Source organism: Salminus brasiliensis, chromosome 9 (assembly GCF_030463535.1).
Source record: "Salminus brasiliensis chromosome 9, fSalBra1.hap2, whole genome shotgun sequence".
Classification (NCBI taxonomy): domain Eukaryota; kingdom Metazoa; phylum Chordata; class Actinopteri; order Characiformes; family Bryconidae; genus Salminus; species Salminus brasiliensis.
This window is the reverse complement of record NC_132886.1, coordinates 7,925,981-7,951,468: the sequence shown is the minus strand read 5'-3', so window position 1 is coordinate 7,951,468 and position 25,488 is coordinate 7,925,981. Positions and strand designations below refer to the sequence as shown.

General features: G+C 41.8%; 1 protein-coding gene across 1 annotated transcript; it reads left to right on the top strand.

Annotated features, from left to right (window-relative positions):
• Positions 1–608: 608 nt before the first annotated feature.
• LOC140562861 (histamine H3 receptor) lies at positions 609–25,374 on the top strand. Its single transcript, XM_072688728.1, has 3 exons — positions 609–1,000; positions 6,458–6,624; positions 24,019–25,374. The coding sequence occupies exons 1-3, from the start codon at positions 754–756 to the stop codon at positions 24,802–24,804; spliced, it is 1,200 nt and encodes a 399-aa protein (XP_072544829.1). The 5' UTR covers positions 609–753; the 3' UTR covers positions 24,805–25,374.
• Positions 25,375–25,488: the final 114 nt, after the last annotated feature.

The following is a 25,488-nucleotide window of genomic DNA, read 5'->3' as shown; positions in this document are numbered from 1 at the left end:
GCACTAGTGTGAGGCAATCGGCCTTCAAATACAGCCTTCGAATGACTCAGCCCCTGAGTTGGGACACACTAGCCACGTCGCTTGTTGCTAACTTGTGGCTACAGTTTGCATACTCCCAAAAAATAGGAAATGTCGCTCTATAGCCTGCAATTTCCATCGGGAACAATAAAGTACTTCTGTTTTATTCTGTATAAACACATAAAATAACGCAAATCAAATTAAATATTGATTCAAAATCAAAAATCGCATTAAGGTCTCTATATTTTTAAATCGTCATTTTATGAAGTTTATCAGAGCTTATCAGATCCAATGTTTATAGACATGAATTTTGAAGATTTTTTTAGTTTTTTTTTTTTTTTTTTTAATCATAAGGACGTAAGTGACGTAACATTTATTTAAAGCCTGGGGCTTCTTTATTTATTCACATTTTAATATTCACATTTTTTTTTCCCACCTGTTTTCCTTCCAGCCCCACCAAAAGTGAGCCTCTGGGCTAGCCAATGGTAGAGCAGGGGGGCGTGTCCTGTCGGAATACGGGTGGGTATAGTGGAGGAGTGAGGCGCTCGCAGGGGCTTCAGATCAGTCAGTAGAGCTGAGAAGACCGAAGCCTCGCTCCCACACAAGTTCCTCAGTCAGCTGGAGCTGTTCTTCAGACATGACTGGAGCTCTCCAGATGTGGCTGGAAGGCCAGCTGTGCTGTGAACACAGCTGAAGTCGTCGCTTTGCAGCTCATCCGTCCAGTTGAATGAGCAAATGGGGAACAGCGTTCTGGAGGTCAACATCAGCCGGGACTATGTCTATAACAGCTCGGCCAAGATCCGGCGGGACTTCGCCTTCACTGCGCCCGTCCTGGCGCTGCTCATCGCGGTCATGGTGGTGCTGATCGGGGTCATCGTGCTGGGCAACGCGCTGGTCATCTTCGCCTTTAAGATGGACAGGAGTCTGAGGAGACAGAGCAACTACTTTTTATTAAACCTGGCCATCTCGGATTTTCTCGTGGGTAAGTGAAAGTAATGACCCCCCCCCCCAAATCCACTCCACACATCCACTTATAACCAAACCCAGCAACTCCATCTCAGTATCTCCCAGGGTTTCTCAGGGTCAGCTATGCTTCCTGTGCGCTCTTCTGGGAATAACACCAGTTTTAGGCATTTTCAAGCCTTGTTATGGAATATTTGTGCATGTATTGCCCAAAACATGATCTTGGTCCTGGTAAGTATTTTCTTGCAGAGGTTACACAACAAGATCTTCTTCATCATCTCCTTCCCTTCTTACTAGGCCTATAATTTCTTCCAGTCCGAGGAATGTGAGCTTATAATTAACAAGCTTCTGTGAGCTTCTGGTTTTAATATATTAACCATGAAACTGGGAGAAACTGTATCCTGATATGTTTTACTGTAGTATTTAAGAACGCCCCCCGACCACTTATGAAGAACTGAAATTGGGACTAAATCCACTTGGATGGATATTAAAGAGAAATCTGTCATTTACATGTAGGTCTAGCTGTCAGGCAAGCGTATCCTTTGCGTATCCAAAAAATGGGCAGGTTTACAGGAGAAGGAAAAAACCTCTGTAACTTTCAATGGAAGTCAATGTAAACAGATTTTATTCCAGGTCATTTTAGAGCATTTCTATTGGTCTGGACATAGTGTAAAGAACATCTGCCAGATTCACATAATGTGGAAAAGTGAAAATGGCAAAAATTGAGATGAGATGTTTTCGTATGACAGAAAGCATTTATTTTTTAAGGGTTTTTAAAGCAGTAAACCCAATCAAATAAAAGCTTCAAATCGGAACATTTGCCGATACCAATATGATTCCGATATCACCACACACCTTAAATTATCATGACCATTATATTGATATGTGAATCTTTCCAGGTGCCTGGGCTGGCTAATTCATTCATTAACAGTCGTTCCAGGGTTAAAGGTTAGATTTTGATGTTTTCGGACTGCGTATCTGTCATATCTGGTATATCTGTGCTCGAGGGCTCTCCGTTTTGTGATTGAGACGGCCGCTCGCCGAGTAATTCATTGCGGCATCCCTGCCCAGGCTTTAGAGCAGGAGCGGATGAGGGGACCTGCCAAAGCCTGTCCAGTGTGAAGACACACAGCTCCCAGTTCAGTGATATGTCACTCATTTAGATTGCATTCTAACAAGTGAATGGGAAGCAAATGCAAATTCCCAGTCGCAATTATTTGTCTGGAAGTGTCGGCCTCTCTCCATTCGCAAGAAAGTGATTTCAGAACCGGGGGGCTTCTTGAGCTTCATACTACTGCTACGTTCCAGTTTACATTATTGGAAACCATCTGTGGAATCAGACCTGAGAGCTGAGGCTAAATGAAATAGACGTCCATGGAATTCCAGTGCAGCAAGGAACTTCCAACACTTCCAAAACAGTCCGACAACAAAAGGGGGTCCAATTTCTGCTTTTCTACCTTTAACTGCCAAAGATCTGCTTTTAACTGTTAAACTCAAACCCCTCCTCAAACCTCAAATTCCAAGGCTTTCTCACAAGCACAGTCGCTTAATGCTACGTCAAGCTGTGTAGTCGTCACTGTGAGTGGTGTAAGATGAGCATCAGGATGATTTGGTTACATAAGAGTAGAAATATGTGATGCTTGTGGTGTAACCAAGGGCATACACTCTTAAAACGTAAAAATAAAAAGGTCTACAAAGGGTTCTTTGAGCGAAACCATAGAAGAACCACTTTTGGTTTCTTAAAGAACCATTTTTGTCAGAGATCTGTGAATGTGAATAACCTTTAAATGGGTCAAAAACCTTTACACTAACTTCTTTAAACTTATTAAAGGGTTTCACACATGCATCCCTTTTACAGAAATGGTTCCTTATGGAACCAAAAATGGTTCCCCTATGACATCGCCTGAATAACTCTTTGTAGGGGACGTGTCCTACCTAATGTTCAAATGTCTTCTCAATAAACTAACCAGAACCAGGTTTAAAACCTTATATTCTGTGTCCTGTTGCCAGTGCATCTGCCAAAGTCTTATAGGCAAGTCTGTTCACTTGGCGCCCATCTTCGCAACGCCGCCGGGCAGTTATTTCCAGTCATACGAGACCAGGCTTCTGTCTCTATGAATGTGGAGAGACCAAATTACTGGAAACTGAAGGTCGGATTACCATCCCAAACACAGGTTTGAAATCACTGATGAAATCTGAAAGAAACGTCATGAATAGTTTGTAGCGTTCGGCTCAGTAATGCACAAAATACCAGATTTATTCGATTGTTCTGGTTAGATCGAGGTGGCTAACGGCGCAACCAGCAAGCTGATTGGCTCTTTTTGTTGTTATTGGGACTTTATCCATAAACAGATGAGCGTTCATGGATATTCCAACCAGTAATTAGTCTCCTCATCATTCAGCACAATTATTGGATGTGCTGAATGATGTCCTGGCTTTGGCAAACCAAACTTGGGGAGGCCTTGAGCCTTCATTCATTCATATTTCTACCGGTCTCCTCTTTTCCGTTGGATGTCTGGTTTGTTCGGTCTCTCCAATATCCAGCTCTTACGAGTCATTATGGCCTCTTTTCCACTGCAGGGCTAAACGGTTGAGCTGAGCATAAATGGTAAGCCCTCCGGTGGCTTTTCCACACGAACTGAGCCTGGTTTTCTAACTGTACTTTGGGCCACAGAAATGTTCGATGGGAAGGCTTAAAAATGACTGTATCTTGGTCTATGAGGCTAATGTAGGGAACATGGCTATAGCTGTCCATTAGCATAGTGCTAACTGCATGCTGGAGTTGGTTCAAACCTCAGCGAACTTGTTTAAATGGATCCCAACATCATTTGGCACTACATCTATAAATAATCTAGAAAAGAGATGAGTGTGATTTTCGCCCTGGATTACACGATGCTAACAGATGAATTACGCCTTCAGTAAGTGTTAGCTAGCTACATTAACCTTGAAGTTGTGTGTGCACTTTGTGGTCCTGATTTAACAACACAATTAAAAGAAAAAGAAAGGTCTAATGGACCGCCTTGAGAACCACTTGGTCCTGCAGTGGAAGAGAGGACTAAATGATATTGAGAGCTGTAATTGACTTTTTTTGGGAGCAGATCCTGACCACAGTGGGCTGCTGTTGTCCAGGTAGTCTGGCTTTTCAATAAAGAGCCTATAGAGTATTTGTAAGTGATGCAGTGGATTGGAAGTGTTTCTAGTGTAGCATGACAACATGGAATTAACAGAAGTTCCAAGCAGGGCTGGGCAATATGATGATATTTTATATTTTTGTAATTGTATTGTGATACATTTTCTTATTATCAGATTTTGACTAATATCCCTGTGCTCAGTACGTGAGAGTAGTTGAATAGTAGGTTTTAAGAATCTGTGGCTACTGATGCATTTTGTCTGTGATCACGTGTATCACAGTTAATATTGTGTATCGGGAAAATGTCTTTAAACATCTCAATATAATATTTTGACCTAATCGCCCAACCCCAGTTCCAGTAACCAATCATTTCTCAGCCTGAAGGGTACAGACACTCTGCTGTGAGCCTTCAGCTGCTGTGACTGCTAGGTCTGTTATGGATGGTGGAGGTGTACCTAATGAAGTGCCCATAATCCAACATCCAGTTCATTAAAGCCTTTGTGAACAGAAACAGGTTGTTGGAGTATCGTTGGGAACACCACAGCCTTTATTAGCCAGTGTTATTACAGGCCATGAAATTATTATATTTATTCGTTTTTAAAAGCAGATTATGCCCCAGAAAGAAAACTTGAAGCACGTTGCTCCAGATGGCCTGGTCTTGGTCTAAGTGTTCTCTGGAAACTTTAAGTCTTGTCCTGATGTTTGTTTTTTTTGTAAGGGGGTCCTACTGGCACAGTTCCCATGAAAATTGTCTCTTTCTGAATGTTCTGCTCTTGGGCTAAACTTGCTGGGACATGCACCATAGTCACCCCAAATCACAGCACATTCACCCACTATAAACCAGTTATTACACACCAGTAGACCAACAACCACATATATCAATCCAGAGTGTGTACCACCACTACACACACACACAGGAAGTGATTAGACTGCAGTGTTGTAAAGGGGCTGGGAGCTCGGTATCGGCTGATACTCAGCATTAAGAGACTCGGATCAGATCTGGGAGACAAAATAACCAGTATGTTTTTACCAGTACGGCCTTCTACAGCATGTAGCCCGTATATCAGTACAAGCAGTTGTACACAATATAGAAGCTGAAGTTGAGCATTATTGTGAAAAGGGCAGATTGTGATGTGTTAAGATTTTGAGATCAATTGTGTGCTATTAAAAATATTAACTATAAAGTAAAATATTACATTTATTAAAATTGCTTATATTACATTACACTGCTACATACTTAATACATATGATAAATATCTCCTACAAAGTACTGAAAACATATTAGGGCGAACCTTTAATTTGATAATAATAATAATAATAATAATAATAATAATAAAAATAAAAACTAATAACAGAAAAAAACTAAAAACAGAAACCTGATGGTCAACCTGTGCTCTGACCTACCAGTCAGCACAGTCGCAAATGTTCCACAACCAGATGGTGACATATATGCGAAAATATTCATAATAATATCAATTATTATTATTATTATTATGATTATTGTTATTACTTAATACAATAATAAGAAATAAGGTATAATACATGTAATACAATGAATAGTATTTAATAAATTTACATTAAGTTATTTTAATAAAAAATATTTGTATTTATTGTTTTATTTTATTTTATCCAAGTTGTCACCTAGTTTTTAGTCCTTTCCTATTCCCACCCATTAGTTAGGACTTCTTCCATCACACAATTCCACCCGCATGGATAGTGTGTGCTTCCTTGGAGGGAAGCCCACACTAGCTTGTTTTATACCAGGAGCTACAGCATGGCATGGCATGGCAGTCAAATGGACCATGAGATAAATGCCTAGCAGACAGCATTTGGTAATATGATCAGTGTATGGCACCATTACACCTACATAAGCTTTTCACAGCAACTGATATACACCTTAATAGACTTTTAGGAACAATGCCAATGTCAGGTGTCATGACACTTTATTAGAAATGTGTTAATGTAGGTTTATGCCCATTTTAGGCATTTCCAGGAGTCATGTAGGCTTATGGACGGTTCTCTACAGTAATGTGTTACCAAATAAAGTGTATTCTCTATTATCTTCCAGTTCTGTTTCCACTCTATTCATCACGACACAATTTTAATTTTAAAGAGCAGAGCCATGATCTCATTCAGAAATCTCTCATTCCGAGACCCTCGAGACCTCATTTGTGTGAAATGCCAGTTCTTTCTTTTTCCGAGGCTGAACATAAAGTGGTCTAGATTACAGAAGAACTTCCTGAAAAGATTCCAGACAACACTTCCCGATTCCTTCAGGCAGCTGGAAAAGCCCCGGTGTGTACAGTATGGTGGTGAAATTCATTTGGATGTTGGTTTTTCCCACAGGGGCTTTCTGCATTCCAGTATATTTGCCCTACATTCTGACAGGCAAATGGATGCTGGGTCGAGGTCTGTGCAAACTGTGGCTGGTTATGGACTACCTCCTCTGCACTGCCTCCGTCTTCAACATCGTCCTGATCAGCTATGATCGCTTTCTTTCCGTCACCAGAGCGGTAAGGCACTCATATGGCTTCATAACTCTTTCGTTTAGGGGTCTGAATAATCAGCCTGCCTTTAAATTCATGTCTGTGTTTTCCTGCATTGATGGACTACGATACGAGTGCTGCATTATAATGACTGAAATGATCATTATTTACAATCATTTAGCCAGTTTTTATTATAAATTAACACCCCCCCCCCCCAAATAAAAAAAAAACACTGGTGAATGTTAGAATCCTCATTATAAACTGCATAATTGGGCTTTAAGAAGCAACGGTCAGATCGGTCGGTGAATAAGACCAATTCTTATGAAGTTCTTAGTGCTTCTTAGGAAACTTTTTGCGATTCCAGACCCAAATTCTTGATGGAAATGTTTGGGAAATTTACCATCAGAATAATTCAGGCAGAATTTGTACAGATTCATTTACGAATAAGCAAACTGTGATACTGTGATATTAATTTCTCCTAATGTCTACTGTAAAGCACACTGCTAGATTTACACATAAGTATTAAGTATGGCCCATAATGTAAGCTGTTTTTTTTTTTTTTTTTTTAATTATGAACATGACATGGCTGATTTCAGAGGAGCAGTGGTGGCTCAGCGGTTAGAGCGCCAGGCTATTGATAACAGGGTTGTGGGTTCGATTCCTGGGCTTGGCAGGCTGCCACTGTTGGGTCCTTGAGCAAGGCCCTTTACCCTCTCTGCTCCCTGGGCGCTGGAGTTGGCTGCCCACTGGTGTGCGTGTGTGTACATGTGCACTACCACAGATGGGTTAAATGCAGAGGACACATTTCGCCGTACAGTGACAAATATGTGCAGGGTTAATAAACTCTAATGTTTTCAAAAGAGCTTTTTGGAGCTCAAACTTCACCAATATCACAGTCAATTATCACAGTTTATCTGACACTAACTAGTTGGCATTAATTACTAACTGTAGAAAAATCGTCCTCACGATTAACTGTGCAGCTCTTCAGTGTTGGTATGCTGCACATCCAGCTCAAGGAGCCACCAGCTCCATGGACACTGCACACTTTTCCTATTCCACTCAGAATGATCAACTGAGGCACTTAACACATTAATCATGCAATCTGCATGTGGAGAAGCGCTGAGGGGCTTTGTGAATTCAACAAGCGACATGGACAGCTGTAATCAGTGGCATCCAGTCAACAACCTGAAACTACGGCCAGAGCTCATATTTACCATACATTTCGGACAATGAGTGCTGATACGGCATCAGTTTTTTTTGTGTTTGGTGCAGTAGAATAAAAATAACAGGGACCTTATCCTATTACAGCACAGGCATAGAAGCTTTAAGATACTTAGTGCTGGGAGATTTAATGGCTATACTGAGATACCATAATATTGGCATATCAGTCTGAATTTTCATTTAGCAATATTTTACTGACTTCTGTGATAGATAATGAATCTATCATTAATTACATTCATAACACAATATATCCATTTTAAAGGGTATCATAGAAATCGTATCATAGATAATTGAATAAAAAAATCTATAAATGTACATTTAATTAGCCTTAAAGACACAGGAACCAGATAAGAAATGAAGAGCATATAGCAGCAGCACTCATTTTTGCAGCATAATAAATAATATTTGAAATATTAAATATTTTTAATATTTAAAATATTACATCTTACCCAGCTTTGATGTTGTGACATTATTGGTGTTTTCAACATTTATAGAACCACTATTCCCAAATAATGCATAACCGATGGGGCTGTATATTGCCAAGAACTTGGTGATACAATCTGGGTCACTATATGTATATATATGTTATGATTCCATACATTTCAGTAGATTGACAATAAAAAGCCAGGGTAAATATTAAAGTTAAAAAACACAGAATACAACACTGCTGTCTAGCTGTCAGGGTTTAACCTTTGTATATCAGCTTCATAGGCCCTAAAATAGAAACCCTGTGGGCAGTGGTGGCTCAGCGGTTAGAGCGCCGGGATATCGATAACAGGGTTGTGGGTTCGATTCCCGGGCTCGGCAAGCTGCCACTGTTGGGCCCTTGAGCAAGGCCCTTTACCCTCTCTGCTCCCCGGGCGCTGGAGTTGGCTGCCCACCGCTCTGGGTGTGTGTGTGTACTCACTGCCCCTAACACGTGTGTGTGTGTGTGAGTGTGTATTCACTACCAGATGGGTTAAATGCGGAGGACACATTTCGCTGTACAGTCCACACTGTACAGTGATGAATACGTGCACCTTTATCTTTAAATAGAACCCTGTGTAAGCTACATTGCTATGCACTAGTTTGTTTTTGCTTTAGGATTAATAACTGAACCATTAACCTAGGCTACATTATCAGTGTTTAATGAGGTATCAGTGTGATCAGGGAGTACATCACATGAATGAAATGAATACAAGAAAAAGTTTATAGTCCCTAAAATAGAACCCTGTGGGACTCCACACAATCTGTTAAGCTAAATGGCTATATAATAGTTTTTTTGCTTTAGGATTAATATCTGAATCATTAACCTAGGCTACATTATCAGTGTTTAATGAGGCATCAGTGTGATCAGGGAGTAAAAGTGAAAATCTTGGATTCAGCTGGATAGAATACAAGAATGTGGTGAAGGCAGGTATTTTCTCATCTTTAAATGAAAGTGAAATATCGAATCCAGTCCTGCAGGTGACTCCTTGTTGTTTTCCTGTATTCAGAATATTTGTAGCCAAAACAAATTGAAAGCTAAAGTCCATTTGACAGTGAACGTCTGAAGTATCTGGATCTGAAGGACTGGATCTTTAACTAATTTGATATTGTGTTATTTTGTATTCCACTTTGAATTAATTAATTATTTCTCCAGACTGATATACCATTAATATGCAGCCTGGCATCAGAAAATAACAGTATTAATAAAATGATTAATTCATTTTATAAAACATTTAGTCAGTTTGCCACCCAACCATCCATCCAGTTTACTCAAAATTGGAGTATTAATAAAGATTAATTCAACTGATTGAAGTGAGGGACGGATCGCAAGCCTTGTACAGCGATGAGGTTTTCACTTCACTGGCACTTATAAAGTCTCAGGTCATTCAGTTCAGGTCATAGCAGTACCAGGGTCGGCTTATGTAGAACGTGTTTTTAATTCCCAGGTATGTTCCTCAGTTCTTGGAAATTGCGTTTATATAAGCAGAAGTGTCTGTTTGGTATTATGATAACTTCTCAAAGTGTCACCTGCACCCCGTACCGGGAACAGCTCTCTTAATTATAGAGGCTGAAACTGGACAAAAGCAATCTTTTGGCACCCTTTAAATAAATTACAGATTATATGGACAAAAGTATTGGGACACATGCTTAGTCGTCAAGTGCGTTAGTGAGGTCAGGATGTTGGATGATCACCACCCCACCTCATCATCCCCAACTCATCCAAAAAGTACTGTATGGAGCACCACCATCCATCATTCCAGAGAACCCAGTTCTCCCACTGCTCCACAGCTCAATACTGGGGGGCTTTAAACCCCTCTAGCCCACGCCTGACATTAGGCAGCATGGTGCCAATAGGTTCATGTTTATTTGCTGCAGAGAATCCTGTTCTATTGGCAGCGCTTCTCTACATGGACTAGACAGTGTGACTGTGTGTGTCTGCATTTGCACATCTGTGTCAGCAAAGTTTGCAGCTGAATGGATTCATTAGAAGGGGTGTCCACAAACATTTGGACATGTTAATGGATGGCTGGATGAAGTGATTGTTAGTTGTATGGATAGATCGGTGGGACGTTGGATAATGAATAGATGGTTAGACAGACAGACAGACAGACAGACAGATAGATAGATAGATAGATAGATAGATAGATAGATAGATAGATAGATAGATGGATAGACAGACAGACAGATAGATAGATAGATAGATAGATAGATAGATAGATAGATAGATAGATAGATAGATAGATAGATAGATAGATATAGACAGACAGACAGACAGACAGATAGATAGACAGATATACAGATAGATAGACAGGCAGATATATAGATATACAGACAGACAGACAGACAGACAGACAGATAGACAGACAGATATACAGACAGATAGACAGACAGATATATAGACAGACAGACAGATAGATAGATAGGCAGACAGACAGAGATGACGCACTTTTGTAAGGGCATCTGCTAAATGATTTAAATGTTAATACAATAAAGTAACACACACACAAACACACACACACACACACACACACACACACACACACAGGCACTGATAGCCTAGTTACACCAACGTGCAGAGAAACCTTCTCAATGTAAATCACTCACTGTTTACTTTCACTTTCACGTCATGTGACACATTTATGATGTTTACTCTCAGCCTTCCAGCGTTGTTCCAGGACACAGTTGGGAACATGAGAACAGACATGGAGGATTGATTTGTCTTCTGTTATGAAACATCCGTCTCCAAAATCTTTGCTCTGAAATGTTTTTTTTTTTTGTGTGTGTTTTTTTTTCCTGGGAATAATTATCCACTAATTCATTATTCTCATCAGATATTTTCCAGGGAAATACAGTGAACGTAGGGGACGGTACAAGGAAGCGTTTTGATTTCAGGAGTAGCATCAGTTTACAAAACACTGAATTGCTGTGTAGGGGAGGAACAGGAAGACTCAGAGGGGAAGAGTGCAGACGTAAGTTTTGATTGTGAGCTGCGGGGGATAAAGTGTTTGTTATGCATGAATGGAAATCACTTGATAACTAGAGGATAGAAAACAGACGAGTGGAGGAGTATACGGAAAAAAAGTTCCAGCCTTGGTTGCTCCAGTTTTGAAGGGATGATATCTTCTTGGAGAGAATATGGAGGTGGTGGAGGTGGTAGGCCTACTGTGGGTCTCCTTTCCTTTCTTTTGCTTGCTCTAGGTGGTTGGTGTGGTGCAACAGATAACACCCTTTAGTGAGCTATTACACCATGTAGGAGACTGGGGTTTGATTCCTGGTATGACTATGCTGCGCTACACCATAAGAGTCCCTGGGCAAGACTCCTAACACTACATAGGCCCAGCTCTGTAATACGAGTAACCTTGTAAGTCACTCTAGTAGATAACCAAGTAGATAAATGTAAATCTAGGACTGTTTTGACAGGATTACAGGATATTAACACAACACCAGGCCCTCATATTTAATGTTTTGTGCCTGTGATAATGTGGGAGAAGACTGTATGGGTGTCTTTTTTTCCTGGATCTAGAGCACCAATCTCTGGTCTTCCTCAATCAGTGGCCTGTAATTCGCTTTAAAGGAAACTCTGGTGCTGTCCACTGCAGGTGATTCTAAAAACCTCCGGCTTGCAGGTGGCTTCAGGCCTTCAGAACGGTGTTTATATACAAGGAAAACAATAAAAAGCAAACGGATGAAGCAAGGTCCTACAGTTTTGTGGAGTGACATTCAAAATTGCACAGTTGAGCCACGGTTTGAATGGAAATGTGAAAGCAAACCAGTGATAATGAGCCCTTTCCCCAAAGAAGCCCAGAATCCATCATGGGCGTGGACTTTAAGATATATTCGAGAGAAGTGTGAAAATGATGTGACTATGAGGGAAGGAACTCTGAGAACTTTGGGCTGGACTTCAGGAGGCTTCTGCTTTCATTTAGAAGGCCAGACCCCCTCCCCCTCTCTCTCTGATAAGTGGTTATAGAAATGAAAGATATGACTGATTGAAAGAGAGGTGACGGGGTGATGGTGAGGTGCAAAATTTAGGACACAAAGTAGAGATGGAAAAAATTGCAAATGCTAGTTTGAGGTGAGGAGGGGCTTCAGACCTGTTCCTCCTTCGTAACTCCATACAACAGTGTCTTCAGTAGATGAGCCCTTAGGTACTGGACCTGAAAATGGCAAAGTACACCTAGGTCAATTAAGGTCACTCCAACAAAAGCTGAACACCCCCGAGACAGAGAAACAGGGAATGAGCAGGTGTCCCAATACTTTTGTCCATATAGTGTACTTCAAAATGTACATATAGTGAAGGACAGCTCAGACTAATGACCTGTCCAGCCTAGGCTCCAGGCCTCAGTTATACAGAGTTTGAATGATGGAATGAACTAGACAGAAGACAGAGGAGATGCGGAGTAAGTGCCCTACATCTCCAGGCATTTACTGAGACCTGCAAAAGCATGTCAAGTGATTTCCGTCTCAGACTTCTTAATCAGATGTCAAGTTTAATGAAGATGTCTGCTTCTCTGGCAGAAAATTGAGGCAGATTTCAGGTTTGTTTTTCTTTAACATCAAAAAGATTGTTTCTGTATTACTTCAGAAATGCCTTAACAGATCAGGACTTTCAGAAAGATGCCTTATACATATATTATATAAATATATATTTAGCAAACAAAGCATATGCATGTCGTTTCTATGAGGGCTCGTTTCCTACTACAAAAGAAAGCAATTAGAATATCTGAAATATGAATTTTGGAAAAGTTTAATTACTACTTCTGAACTCAGACTTTTCTTTTCTTCAGCTCCCTGTAAAGTGGACGCCATTTATTCCAGTACCATGAACCCTTCCAGCGCTCAGCACCTTTTGTATTGTATAACTTCAGAAATGTCCAGAATAGCAAATGCAGGACAGGCCGAATCAGTTGGCCATACTGGCAGTATTAGTAACTCAGCAGTGGAATAGCTCAGATGCAACGTGACGGTGTGCGCTTCAAGTCACTCATTATTATACTGATAAAATACAGCATGTTTCTATTCCTCTGAGAAAAGATCTGCGTCTGTTTGGATTCCCTGAGCTGCCTTGGGGGGGGGGGGGGGGGGAGTGTACGTGGCCAAGTTTCTCACTGACACTTGACCATGTAGACGTTTAACTCATTAGTGCACATGTAAATAACTTCGTCATGCTTGTTGCCACTGTAAAATTGCAGATTCTTCGCTAAAGTATTTTTTTTTATTGCTAAATTAAATAGCTAAATCATTTAATGTAGTTGTAACTAGGGCTGATGAATAATGTAGTTTTTAAACGGTGTGCGAGTGTCCACTGGTCAGTTTCAGGCCCGTCTCCACAGCCTCCTAACTCTGGACGTGAGTCACTTATGATCTCATAATGAGATGCAATCAGAGGGGTGGTTGGTGTGGAGCAATAGATAACACCACTACCTGCCACTGGGTTACAACACCATGTGGGAGACCAGAGTTCGATTCCCGGTCTGGTCTCTTATTGCTGCACTACACCAATAAGAGTCCCTGGGCAAGACTCCTAACACTACGTTGGCCCACCTCTGTAATACGAGTAACCTTGTAAGTCGCTCTGGATAAGAGCATCAGCTAAATGCCATAAATGTAAATGGGTGGGCTACTGACCATGGCTCCATTTCTAAAAGCAATAAAAGAGGGAAACATCCAAGTAGAGCTGGGCAATATGACAATATTTGATACATTTTGTTAAACGGTGTGTGAGTGTCCACTGGTCAGTTTCAGAGACGAGTATCTCGGCCTGTCTTCACAGCCTCGTAACTCTGGATGTGAGTCACTTATGATCTCGTAATGAGATGCAATCAGAGGGGTGGGCTACTGACCATGGTTCCATTTCTAAAAGCAATAAAGGAGGGAAACATCCAAGCAGAGCTGGGCAAAATGACCATATTTGATCATATCGTGATACATTTTGATTTATTCTGATAAATTCTGATTATCTGGACGTTTCATTACAAAGAGTGCACTCAGTCTCATTTAATTCAGTGGAGTGAAGCATGTTTTGAGCATGTTTTGAGCATTATGGTTCAAAATTAAATATTTTATACTCACTATGGGAGAGTATTTGGATAGCAGTTTTTAAAACTTTTACTCTGTTGGTGCATTTTGTCTACATGATGAAATATTGTGATAAATATCGTAAAAAATGTCTTTAAAAATATTGTGATATATATATTTTTTTTTTTTATATCGCCCAGCTCTACATTCAAGGAGGTGAATACTTTTATAGAGTATACTTTTATAGCATCAGTTAGAGCTACAGTAGAGTTCAAGTCCCGTCCTCAGCTGAAACTAAGAGTTTTGACTGGTCCTGTCCCCAGCAGGACGTTTAAAAATGGAGATTTTGTGACGGGGACATGCCACTGCAATACAGGGCTTCTGTGACTATTGCTGTGACCATCGACTGTCCAGTCGTGCAGTAGTGCTTATTGCATGCATAAGCAGTTCTGCTGATTAGGGGCTGCGCTGAATGACCCACAGCCCCCTTTTTGGCCCCCTGAGAGGTTCAGATTTGTCGGTGTAGTGATGCAGATAAAATGCAGATCAATATTAATGGAAATGAAACGCACCACAGAAAAAAGCAGTCCTGCCAAAAGAGAAAAGAATGGATTACACAATCAAAACATGCTAATGCTAAGCAGTGAAGTAGGCATACTCCACCACCATCCCACCATAACTGTGACCTGCTTCATGTTAATGTATTACCTAAGTGGTCCGCCCACTGATCTAATGGACTGTCCCTGGAGGTGCAGGAATATAAATGAAGCCATGTTCTTGCTGAAGTAGTTCCAAAAGCTTCAAAGCTCTCGTAGGAGATCTATCTGAGCAGGCTGCCTGGGCACCCCGACAACGCCTGCTTTTGTTTTGTCCTCCATCCAACATGTGCTCATACACACACATACATACGCGCACACACACACACACACAAACACTTAACATCAGAGCAAGCGAATCCAAACCACACAGGCATAATCTCAGCCTTTAATCTGGCACTATGTGCTATTTGATCCTACAAACTCTGCCTTTGTCTGTTCCACTCTACTTTAGATTGTGGCTTCAAAGGGGGGGAAAGGAGGCCGAGTGCAAGTGGAAAACAGAAAACCTTGCCACAGAGCGAGCTGGGTGCTAGTTTTACAGTCACTGTGGGACGGAATACCTGTTTAATGAGTGCAAATGAAGGAGGAGCATTGCAAATTGTGGGAAAATCTGGTGTGTGGCTGCCAGTGGCAAAGGTCCAAGGTCCGAAAGTTTGACCATTGAAGAGTCTTGCGTGACATTATGGCCAGAAATCTCTTTTTTGGCATGAATTGGGCTTTACGGAGAAAGTTACCGAAGTAGATCATCCTCCCCGCGGATTATAAATGAAAACTGAGCCACGGGAATGGAGTGCATCAGCCTCTAAGATTCAAAGACGTAAGAGATGAATGTCTTATGCATGTTTTAGCGAATTTCTGAAGAAGTAAAGACTCCAGGACATCAGCACGTTCCTTTGGAGATGAATTACTACTTAAGAACAATGCCTTTTTTTTCTTATGACTCCCGATTTATGATTTTCTTCAAATATCTGTGCAGTAGAAGCCAGTTTTCCAATACCTTGAACCCTTCAACTGGTCAGGAACTTCAAGAAATCTTCAGAAACCTCCAGGTACCTCCAGAATAGCAGGTGTCAGATCAACCGTTGAGGACCAACAGATTTAACAAGGAATATTGGCAGTAAACCTCGAATGTTACATATTACAGTGCCTAAAGTCACTCATTAATATGCTGAAATTGATAAAACACAGCATATTTATATTCCTCCAAGAATCAATCTGTGGGTATTAAAGAGTCCCTGGGCTGCCATTATAAACAGCTGGAGGGAAAAAAAGTCTGCATGGCCAGGTTTTTTGCTGAAAGACACGTTTAACTCCGTGAAAATGCCAGAACACATTTACTGCTTGTAAAGCAACAGAAATATGGAGTTATTTGCCAAGAGGTCTCAGTTGACTCAGTTTATGAAAACACGAGATAAAGATTATCCCCAACTCGGGGCCAAATAGTTTTGCTATCAGTCCTATTTTAAAACCTGAATTGTTCAAGCTACATGAAATTGGGTCACCTGATGTAGGGACCAGAAATGTGCAGTCCTGTCCAATAGTCTTAGCCTTCATTTAAAATAATACACTAAATGGACAAAAGTATTGGGACATTCTTTTATTCTTCTGAAATCAAGAATATTAAAAAGAGTTTATCCTGCTTTTGTTGGAGTAACTATCTCTACTGCCCAGGGAAGAAGGCTTTTTACTAGATTTTGGAGGAGCATTGTAAGGAGTTGATTGCATTCAGCAACAAGAGAGTTAGTAAGATCAGGATGTTGGATGATCACCAGCCCACCTCATCCGTCCCCAACTCCCCAACTCATCCCAAAAGTATTGGATGAAGCACTATTATTCATCATTTCAGAGAACACCGTTCCACTGATCCACAGGTCAGTGCTGGGGGGTTTTATCCCCTTCTAGCCCATGCCTGGCATTGAAAAAACAAGGGTCTGGCTTTTGCACAGTACTATATACTCAATCAGTTGAGCTAACTGATTTAATAAGGCGTAACAAATGAGCAGGTTCACAGCCTCATCTTTTACAATAGCAACATACAGTACATTTCAGCTGATCGTGATTTCTTCACTTAATTATCATCCCAAACACACGCACTGTCTCTGTTGACTCTGCAGTAATGGTTTAAATCCATTGTGAAAATGGAAAATATCCAATTTTTGGAAATAATACAATCCATAAGCCGATAATCTAATAATACTGCTTTTAAAAAAAACAGCCCAGAGGGTTGACACAGCTGATGAAGTCATGGTAGTCTTTTAAGGCATGGAAACAATGCTAACTAATAGATCTGCTTTATTCTTCTTCTTCACTTCTGGACTCGTTACAGTTTCACTGTGGAATAACAGTTTATTACTGGGCCTAGAAATCAAAGCCAAGTGTGTCAAGACCTTGAATAATTATGCTGCAGACACTGGATCAAAATGTCTAAATGAGCTTTCAGTGAATCGTCTGCACTGACTCATAAGTTGGTCCAGCGTTAGCGTCAGTCTAGTGCTGGACTAAGCTATCCAGATAGCTTGTAGATACCATACCTTAGAAGTGTCCTAGGGCAGATCCCTCTGAGAATCCCTGACATGTGAATATGTTATTAGTAGGGATGTCCTGATCTGATCCAGTGGATCGAGATCTGGGCTGATCCAGGCATATTCGAATGGATCGGGTATTGGCTATTTAAATCCTAATCCAGTTCCAAGTCTTGCCTGGTGTCCACTAAACCACTAAACGCCATTAGTGGACATCATAGCTCGTCATACCCGCTCACCCAATGATCAAGTTACAGCTACAGCAATGAGGTTAAACTGCTAGAACTGCCTTTACACTAGTTATTGGAACATTGCTATGAGGATTTGATTGCATTGAGGCACAGGAGCAGTAGGAAGGATGTCCGTGACCCTTTTAAATGGGCATTTACTAGAAATTAAATAGGATGGGGTGAAGTGTGAGCAGCCACACACGCCCTGGAAGTCAGATCTAATGCATGGCCATGAAATATCATGGCTTCTAAATTACTTTTGCTACCAGGCAGATTTTTTTTTTACAGGGGTATGTTGGATTTTTATGCTTCCTGGTGAAGTACTGACCCAAATCCTGTATCGTATAAGTAACCACACAGATGGCAGATGAATCTGGACCAAATACAGCCCAGTGAAGGCACCTACAGGTCAGGTACGGCAATGGCAAGTGTATTGTGGGTCAAACCTGGCCCAGCTGTAGCCGCTATATTTAGGGGTTTGTCATGGCATTTGAGCTCTGGGCCACATGCGGCCCGCATGCAGCCCACCTTGTGAAATGATTGAACTGCCAAACCTGGTCCAACAGTGGCTGCGTTCCACCATCCAAATTTGCATGAAGTTATCGCTATCATTCCACAGTGATGCATTATGTGGACAAAAGTATCGGGACACCTGCTCATTCAGTTTTTTCTGAAATCAAGGCTATTAAAGAGAGTGTATCCTGCTTTTGTTGGAGTAACTGTCTCTACTGTCCAGGGAAGAAGGCTTTCTGCTAAAGTTTGGAGGAGCATTGCTGTGAGGATTTGATTGCATTTGATAGTGACAAGAGCGTTAGTGAGGTCAGGATGTTGGATGGTCACCACCCAACCAGACCACCTCATCTTTCCCCTCATCAACTCCACAAAATCAAAAATATCGAAGAGAGCACCACCGTTGAAGAGAACACTACTGCAGTCAGTCACCATCTCCTGCTTTCCATCTCTCTCCAGGAAACATATTGGCCAATGGTTGAATGTAGATGCACATATATGGACACCACTTGTGGTGAGTGAGAAGGGCAGGGCTTAGAGTGAAAATTCTGCAAAAATCTTCCTGGACATTTTAAGCAATTTAGAAATCAGGGGGGAAAAAAAAAAGAGGACATATGGTCATCATTTTGAGTGAAGTATGGGCCTGCGAGACTAATCCATTAATAGCATTCATCTCACTCAGAAAGTGCCTCATCACTGTAGTAAGGCTGTTGGATTTGGGCAAAACCTCAGTTTCATATAGATTATATTGCAGTATATCTAAATATTCACAATTCACGGCGAGAAAGCGGCAAGGAAAAACTCCCTCAGTGAGAGGAAGAAACCTTGAGAGTAACCAAGACTCAAGAGGGAAACCCAGCCTCCTCTGGTCAACACCAGATAGCACAACAAATATCAGCAAACAGATGCACAGTAATGCAGAAATAGAAGTGAGCTCAGTATTCCACTGAAGTACTGAAATCTAACTACTGAAACCAGAGGTTTAATGTTAAAGTCTGACCAGGGGCAGAGATGGAGATTAGATCTATGATTAATGTTAATATGAATATGTAAAGAAGACTGGTTATGTTAGTCCCAGAGGAGGATGGTCTGCCCTTGAGAGTCTTGGTTTCTCCCAAGGTTTCTTTGCCATGGTCACCTTTGGCTTCCTCACTTGGGAGTGGGTAGATTTCATGTCTTGATCTCTTGTCCACACATATATACACATACACACTATATATATATATATATATATTTGATGTAACAAGGGGGGCTCAGACACAGGAAGAGGATCCATTAGGCAGGTTTTATACATAAAAACAGAAGGCAGGAACAAATGCCAAACCCAATAATGTCCAAAAGAAAATCAACTGTTCAAAAACATAAACACCCACAAGTTTCATCAAAAACATCAAAAACTCAGAAAGCCATAATGAGAAGTCTATACAGTTCATAAAGAAGACCAAAAACCTCCAGCAGGACTTCAAAAACCACAAAAGTAAGGAACTACACACCAACCACAAGGCAACAATCCTCCATCAATGCTCCACAACCTGACGGGAAACAAAGGGCTTTTGAAAAGGAGGGTAATCAAAGGGAAATGGGATTCAGGTGAGAGGGACAGGAAGTGGTCCATTAACTAAAATTCTGGTGATACCGACCTCTGGTGGCTGGAGTGAGAAGTGTCCTAGAGCAGATCCCTCTGACAATCTCTGACATGTGAATATGTTATTAGTAGGGATGTCTTGATCTGATCCAGTGAATCGAGATCTGAGCTGATCCAGGCATATTTAAATGGATCGGGTATTGGCTATTTTAATCCCAATCCAGTTCTGAGTCTTTGTCTGGTGTCCACTAGACGCCATAGTGGACATCATAGCTCAGCCGGCAGCAGTGCTGACGTTCTGAGAAGGTGAATAAATAAAAGAGTTTTGAGTTTAGAACCAGGAGGAGGCTAATGCTAATGCTAATGCACACACACTATAGAAACCCAAAGAATCACAGCACATTCACCCACTATTTCACAGCAGTCCAGAGTGTGTACCACTACACACACATACACACACATTCGACTTCAGTTGACTTTTTTTTTACAATTACATAAGATACTTTTAAGATAAGATCATCCTTTATTAAGGTAAAGGTGCACATATTTGTCACTGTACAGTGTACACTGTACAGCGAAATGTGTCATCCGCATTTAACCCATCTGGTAGTGAACACACACTCACACACACACACACACACACATGTGTTAGGTGCAGTGAGTACACACACACACCCCCAGAGCGGTGGGCAGCCAACTCCAGCGCCCGGGGAGCAGAGAGGGTAAAGGGCCTTGCTTAAGGCCCAACAGTGGCAGCTTGCCGAGCCCGGGAATCAAACCCACAACCCTGTTATCGATATCCCGGCGCTCTAACCACTGAGCCACAGTGGGGAAATTCTCAGTGTCACAGCAGAAAAGGGATAGCAAGACACTCAGATTCAAAAACGTAGATAAATGCACTATACACACACAATATAAATAATAGAAGTAAAAAGCAATAACATATATTATATATATAACATATTTTTATTATATATATAACATATTTTATATATATAAGCATATATTCTCTGTCCAAGAAGAATTGCAGCAATGCGACTGTCCAAATACTAACAGCTGATGACATTACAGAAACAGCATTACTTACCAGCAAACCATATATTATAAAATCCACTGATTTTACTATCAATCCCTACATTTTTGGTCATCATTTCTGCCTGTGATCAACACAAATCTGATAAACCCAGCCTTTGGGCCTCTACGTATAAAATAACACGCAAACACAGTACGAAAAAGCCACAGACAGGTAATGCTGCAGGTCTCTGCAGCCTTCAGCAGTAAGCCACATGTCCACATCCCATCTGATGTCATCCCTGACCCTGCACCTTGGGTGGAAACGCTTGGCAAGCCGTATCCACCCTGGCAGTCTTTAGCAGAAATGGCTGCTGTTGGTCTATTTTTATACAGCAATGTTTGTGGACACCCCTTCTAATGAGTGCATTCAGCTATTTAAGTTGCACCCACTTATTGCTAACACAGATGTGCAAATGCACACACACACACACATACTCAGCTTGTCCAGTCCCTGCAGAAAAGCACTGCAAAAAGAATAATAGTACTGTTTGGAGCATGATAATGTATGATAATGTGGTTGGATTAAGGAGTCTATGCAGGGGTCAGTCTTATGGGGGGGTGGGTGAGTGGAGCATGCTGGTGGTTCTGCTGGTTCTCTGCCTCGGCTGGAGGTTGAATGGCACATGCAGATGGCTCCGGGATGTTGGAGATGGTCTGGAGGGCAGGCAGCAGGGACACCCAGTCAGTGTGGATCTCGGCAAAAATGCATTGCTGAATCAATAATACATTTTAGAATGAATTTAATAAAGTCCAAATATCATATAAATAGCTTGATTTTTCAGAACATAAAATAACGAGAAAGTGTACTAGACTTAGCCACACAGTGTACAGCATAGTGTAATAGGGAGTATAGTGGGCACAACACATTGAAAACCAAATGCCATCCCACCCACCTCCCCCGGCTCTGTAGGGGTGAGGCAGGCAGCATGAATAAGAATTTGAAATGGCCGACAGATCTGCGGGGATCATCAGGTAACGCACTAATTCAGCGCCCAGCAGCTGCCGCTCTTTAATATGTTCATTAGGAGGGGGCTCCTTTGAGCGAGTGCTCCAGCTCGAGAGCTCTTCAATCAACAGCCCGGGATTTTTACTTTCTCTCTGTGTGTGTCCCTCGTCTCTCAGCGAGCTTCTTTCACCAGGCTCTGTGCTCTCAGTCAAAACGCAAATCATTTCTATTATTGCGTTAGAGATTGGACGCTTTGTTTGGCCTGTTTTTTGTCCTGGTTTGCGCAGAGGCTTTGTAGCCCGCTACTGCATATTGAGCTTTTTCGCCCTTTTAAGGAGTGAAGGCAGTAGTGTACGGGGAATAGCACTTAGTCCCGCTGTTTCAGTAGTAATCCGAGCTGTTTTCCTCACCTTTCCTCGTCTTTCCTCGTCTTTCCTGCCCTGGACGTCTGGTCTTTTGAGCGTATCTTTAAAACATCAGTGTAGATTGGACCAGCATTTAGGTCAGGGTGGGGGGGATTAGGGTTAGGTATAAAATTGAGGCCAGAAGAGGTCACACATGCACTATTCATTCAACAAAGCATCTCAGCCCACTTCCAAAATATCTAGTTGTTTTCCAGTCGTGACCAAGTCCACCCCCAATCATGCATTACTCAAGACTGTTTTAACAGAGGAGATCAACCCAGCCACTACATGTTTAGTCTGCTGCACTGTTTAGTTCAACCCCAAATATACAAATCTAGCCTTTATCTTCAGGCTCCTTCTACATTGGTACTACTATAAAAACACACCCCTTTATATAACACTGCTATAAAAACCATCAGAATTGGACCCACCCCTTTCCCAGATAGCAGTCAGTGATTAAATAGGCGTTAAATCAATGGTAAACTGTTTACATTACCTTTCAAATGGCCCCCGAGTGGTTCAGTGGGGCCCTGAGAGAGTACAATTGGCCCTGCTCTCTCCAGAGTGAGTAGGTCGATGGACCTTTCTCCCCACATCACTCCAGTGCAGTGCTGGTCAGCACTGGCATCTGGCCGACGCTTCAGAGCCGGTTACGTGATGCTTTCCTCCATCCATTTGCAGTTTGGCAGTTTGGAAAAGGAGGCGATTGCTGGCTTTTAAAAACATTAACTTCATTGAATCAATGTTTCAATCTGATGTAGATTCATCATCATTTTTGCTCCCGAATTAATATTGAAATCATTTAAATAAGAAAATCAAAAAGTAAAACACCACCTCAGTCATCTTTAAACCTTTAAAAAATCCTTCAACAGCAGTAAGATATGGTAAATCAACCCTGCTTGATGTACATTGTGAAAAGCAGAATAAAGGGAAAGGCTTTTGTTGAGTATTATAAATATTCTTTTGTGCAGAAATACTAGTAAACATCAGGGAAGTGAATTATGAATATTTAAATATATGTATTTTTTCATTTGCATAAATAAATACGTACATTCATGCATACAAACATGTCCCAATAAACTATTTTAATTTGAACTGGGAAGCCTTACACCACTCTCACTACTTTTTGAGGGGTATAAAGCCCCCGCCAGCTTTGAGCTGTGGAGCAGTGGAAGAACGGTTAAAAAGCTTTTGGAAGGTGTTGGTGAGTTGGGGATGGGGTGGGGTGGTAACCTCACTAACACTTTTGTCGCTGAATGCAATCAGATCGTCACAGCAATGCTCCATATCCCATGGACAGTAGGAACAGTTACTCCAGCAAAACTTTTTTCATACCCTTGAACTTAGAAGAAACAACAAATAAGGAAGTGTCCTAATACTTTTGTCCATTGTGCCAATAGGATCATTCTAAGGAATTCTTAGGAATTAAGAATTAAGTGGTTGGTGTGGCTCAACAGATAACACCACTACCTGCCAGTGAGCTACTACGCCATGTGGGAGACTGGGGTTCGATTCCTGGTCTGGGTGGCTGTGCTGCGCTACACCAATAAAAGTCCCTGGGCAAGACTCCTAACACTACATTGGCCCACCTCTGTAATACCAGTCACCATGTAAGTCGCTCTGGATAAGAGCATCAGCTAAATGCTGTAAATGTAAATTAGATAAGCTGCATGTGTGTCAACATAAAGTAGCTGAATGCATTCACTGGAAGGGGTGTCCACAAACATTTGGACATATAGTGTAGCTTTGATGTCTTTTCTGTTGTTCTGATATGTAACAGCTACATCAAAAGGTCTGTATGATTTTAATAACATACTTTTCACACAGTCTCTTTCTGATTTGAGGTGTCCTACCGGGCCAGACAGGGGATGACGCGCTGCGCCCTGGCGAAGATGGCGGCCGTGTGGATTTCAGCCTTCCTCCTCTACGGCCCCGCCATCCTCCTGTGGGAGAAGGTCACCGGGGAGAGCCACGTGCCAGAGGACGAGTGCTTTGCCGAGTTCTTCTACACCTGGTACTTCCTGCTCTGTGCATCCACACTGGAGTTTTTCTTCCCTCTCCTGTCCGTGGCCTTCTTCAACCTCAGCATCTACCGCAGCATCCGCGATCGGAGGTTGCGGCACCGGCAGGAGATGGGTTCCCCCAAATACCACGGTGCTGCGACGTCTGCCAAGCGAGAGAGACTCCGGCTGGCCTCCTACATCTGTCATAACTCTTTCATGCTCAAAAAGAAGAAGCCCAGTGAGGACGCAGACAAAAGCTCTGAGCTCTGCTCCTCCACGCCAGTGGTGGGACGCAACGACAGCCAGGCCGCGAGGAGCAGTCAGTGCACGCGCTTGATACAGGACAAGAAAATCGCCAAGTCCCTGGCTGTGATCGTCTGCGTGTTCGCCGTGTGCTGGGCGCCGTACACGCTGCTGATGATCATACGCGCCGCCTGCAGGGGGCAGTGTGTTTCGCACCACTGGTACGAGGTGACCTTCTGGCTGTTGTGGCTGAACTCGGCCATCAACCCCTTTCTCTATCCTCTGTGTCACAGCAGTTTCCGCAGGGCCTTCGCTAAGATCCTTTGCCCCAAGCAGAGGTCCACTCAGGCTCCGTCGGACCATCAGTCGAACACCCCGAGATAGTGTATGATAGGACACTCTGAGGACACAGTACTTTCCTTTTACTGAAGACAAAAACGGATCTATACCTGGCCTACACATTTATTAGGATTTCAAATTCCACTGATTTTTTCTCAATTCTGTGCAGAATTTAAAAGTTGATATGTTTAGCAGACTAATTCAGAGTGGGCTTTGGGGTGAAATCTTATTAGGGACCTAGTCTTCTGTACAGTGGTGGTGATAGGAACCAGGGATCGTGATTTCTGGACCATAACCATTGTATTTACTACCCAAAACCACCAGTGAACCTGTACTACCTAATGGTAAACTAATGGTTTTATAATTGTGGCAAAACCTTACAGCAATCTTCTTCGCCATCTGTGCTGATACCAGCATTTACACACAAAATGGTATCTGCAATGGAGAGCACCGATACCATACCGATACCACCGATACTTGGGCGAATAGCCGAGTGGTCACCTTACTGACTTATCTATTCAATCTAGCTGAGGTTTTTCTTGGGTAAATAGCAAAGCACTTTTGTAAGTCGCTCTGGAGAAGAGCGTCTGCTAAATGCCTTAAATGTAAATGTACCATTAAGCTTACTCGTACTGGTTACTGGTTTAAACAACCAGTAAAAGTCAGTCATAAATAGTTATTATTATTATTATTATTATTATTATTATTACAAATTAAAGGATTTTTTAC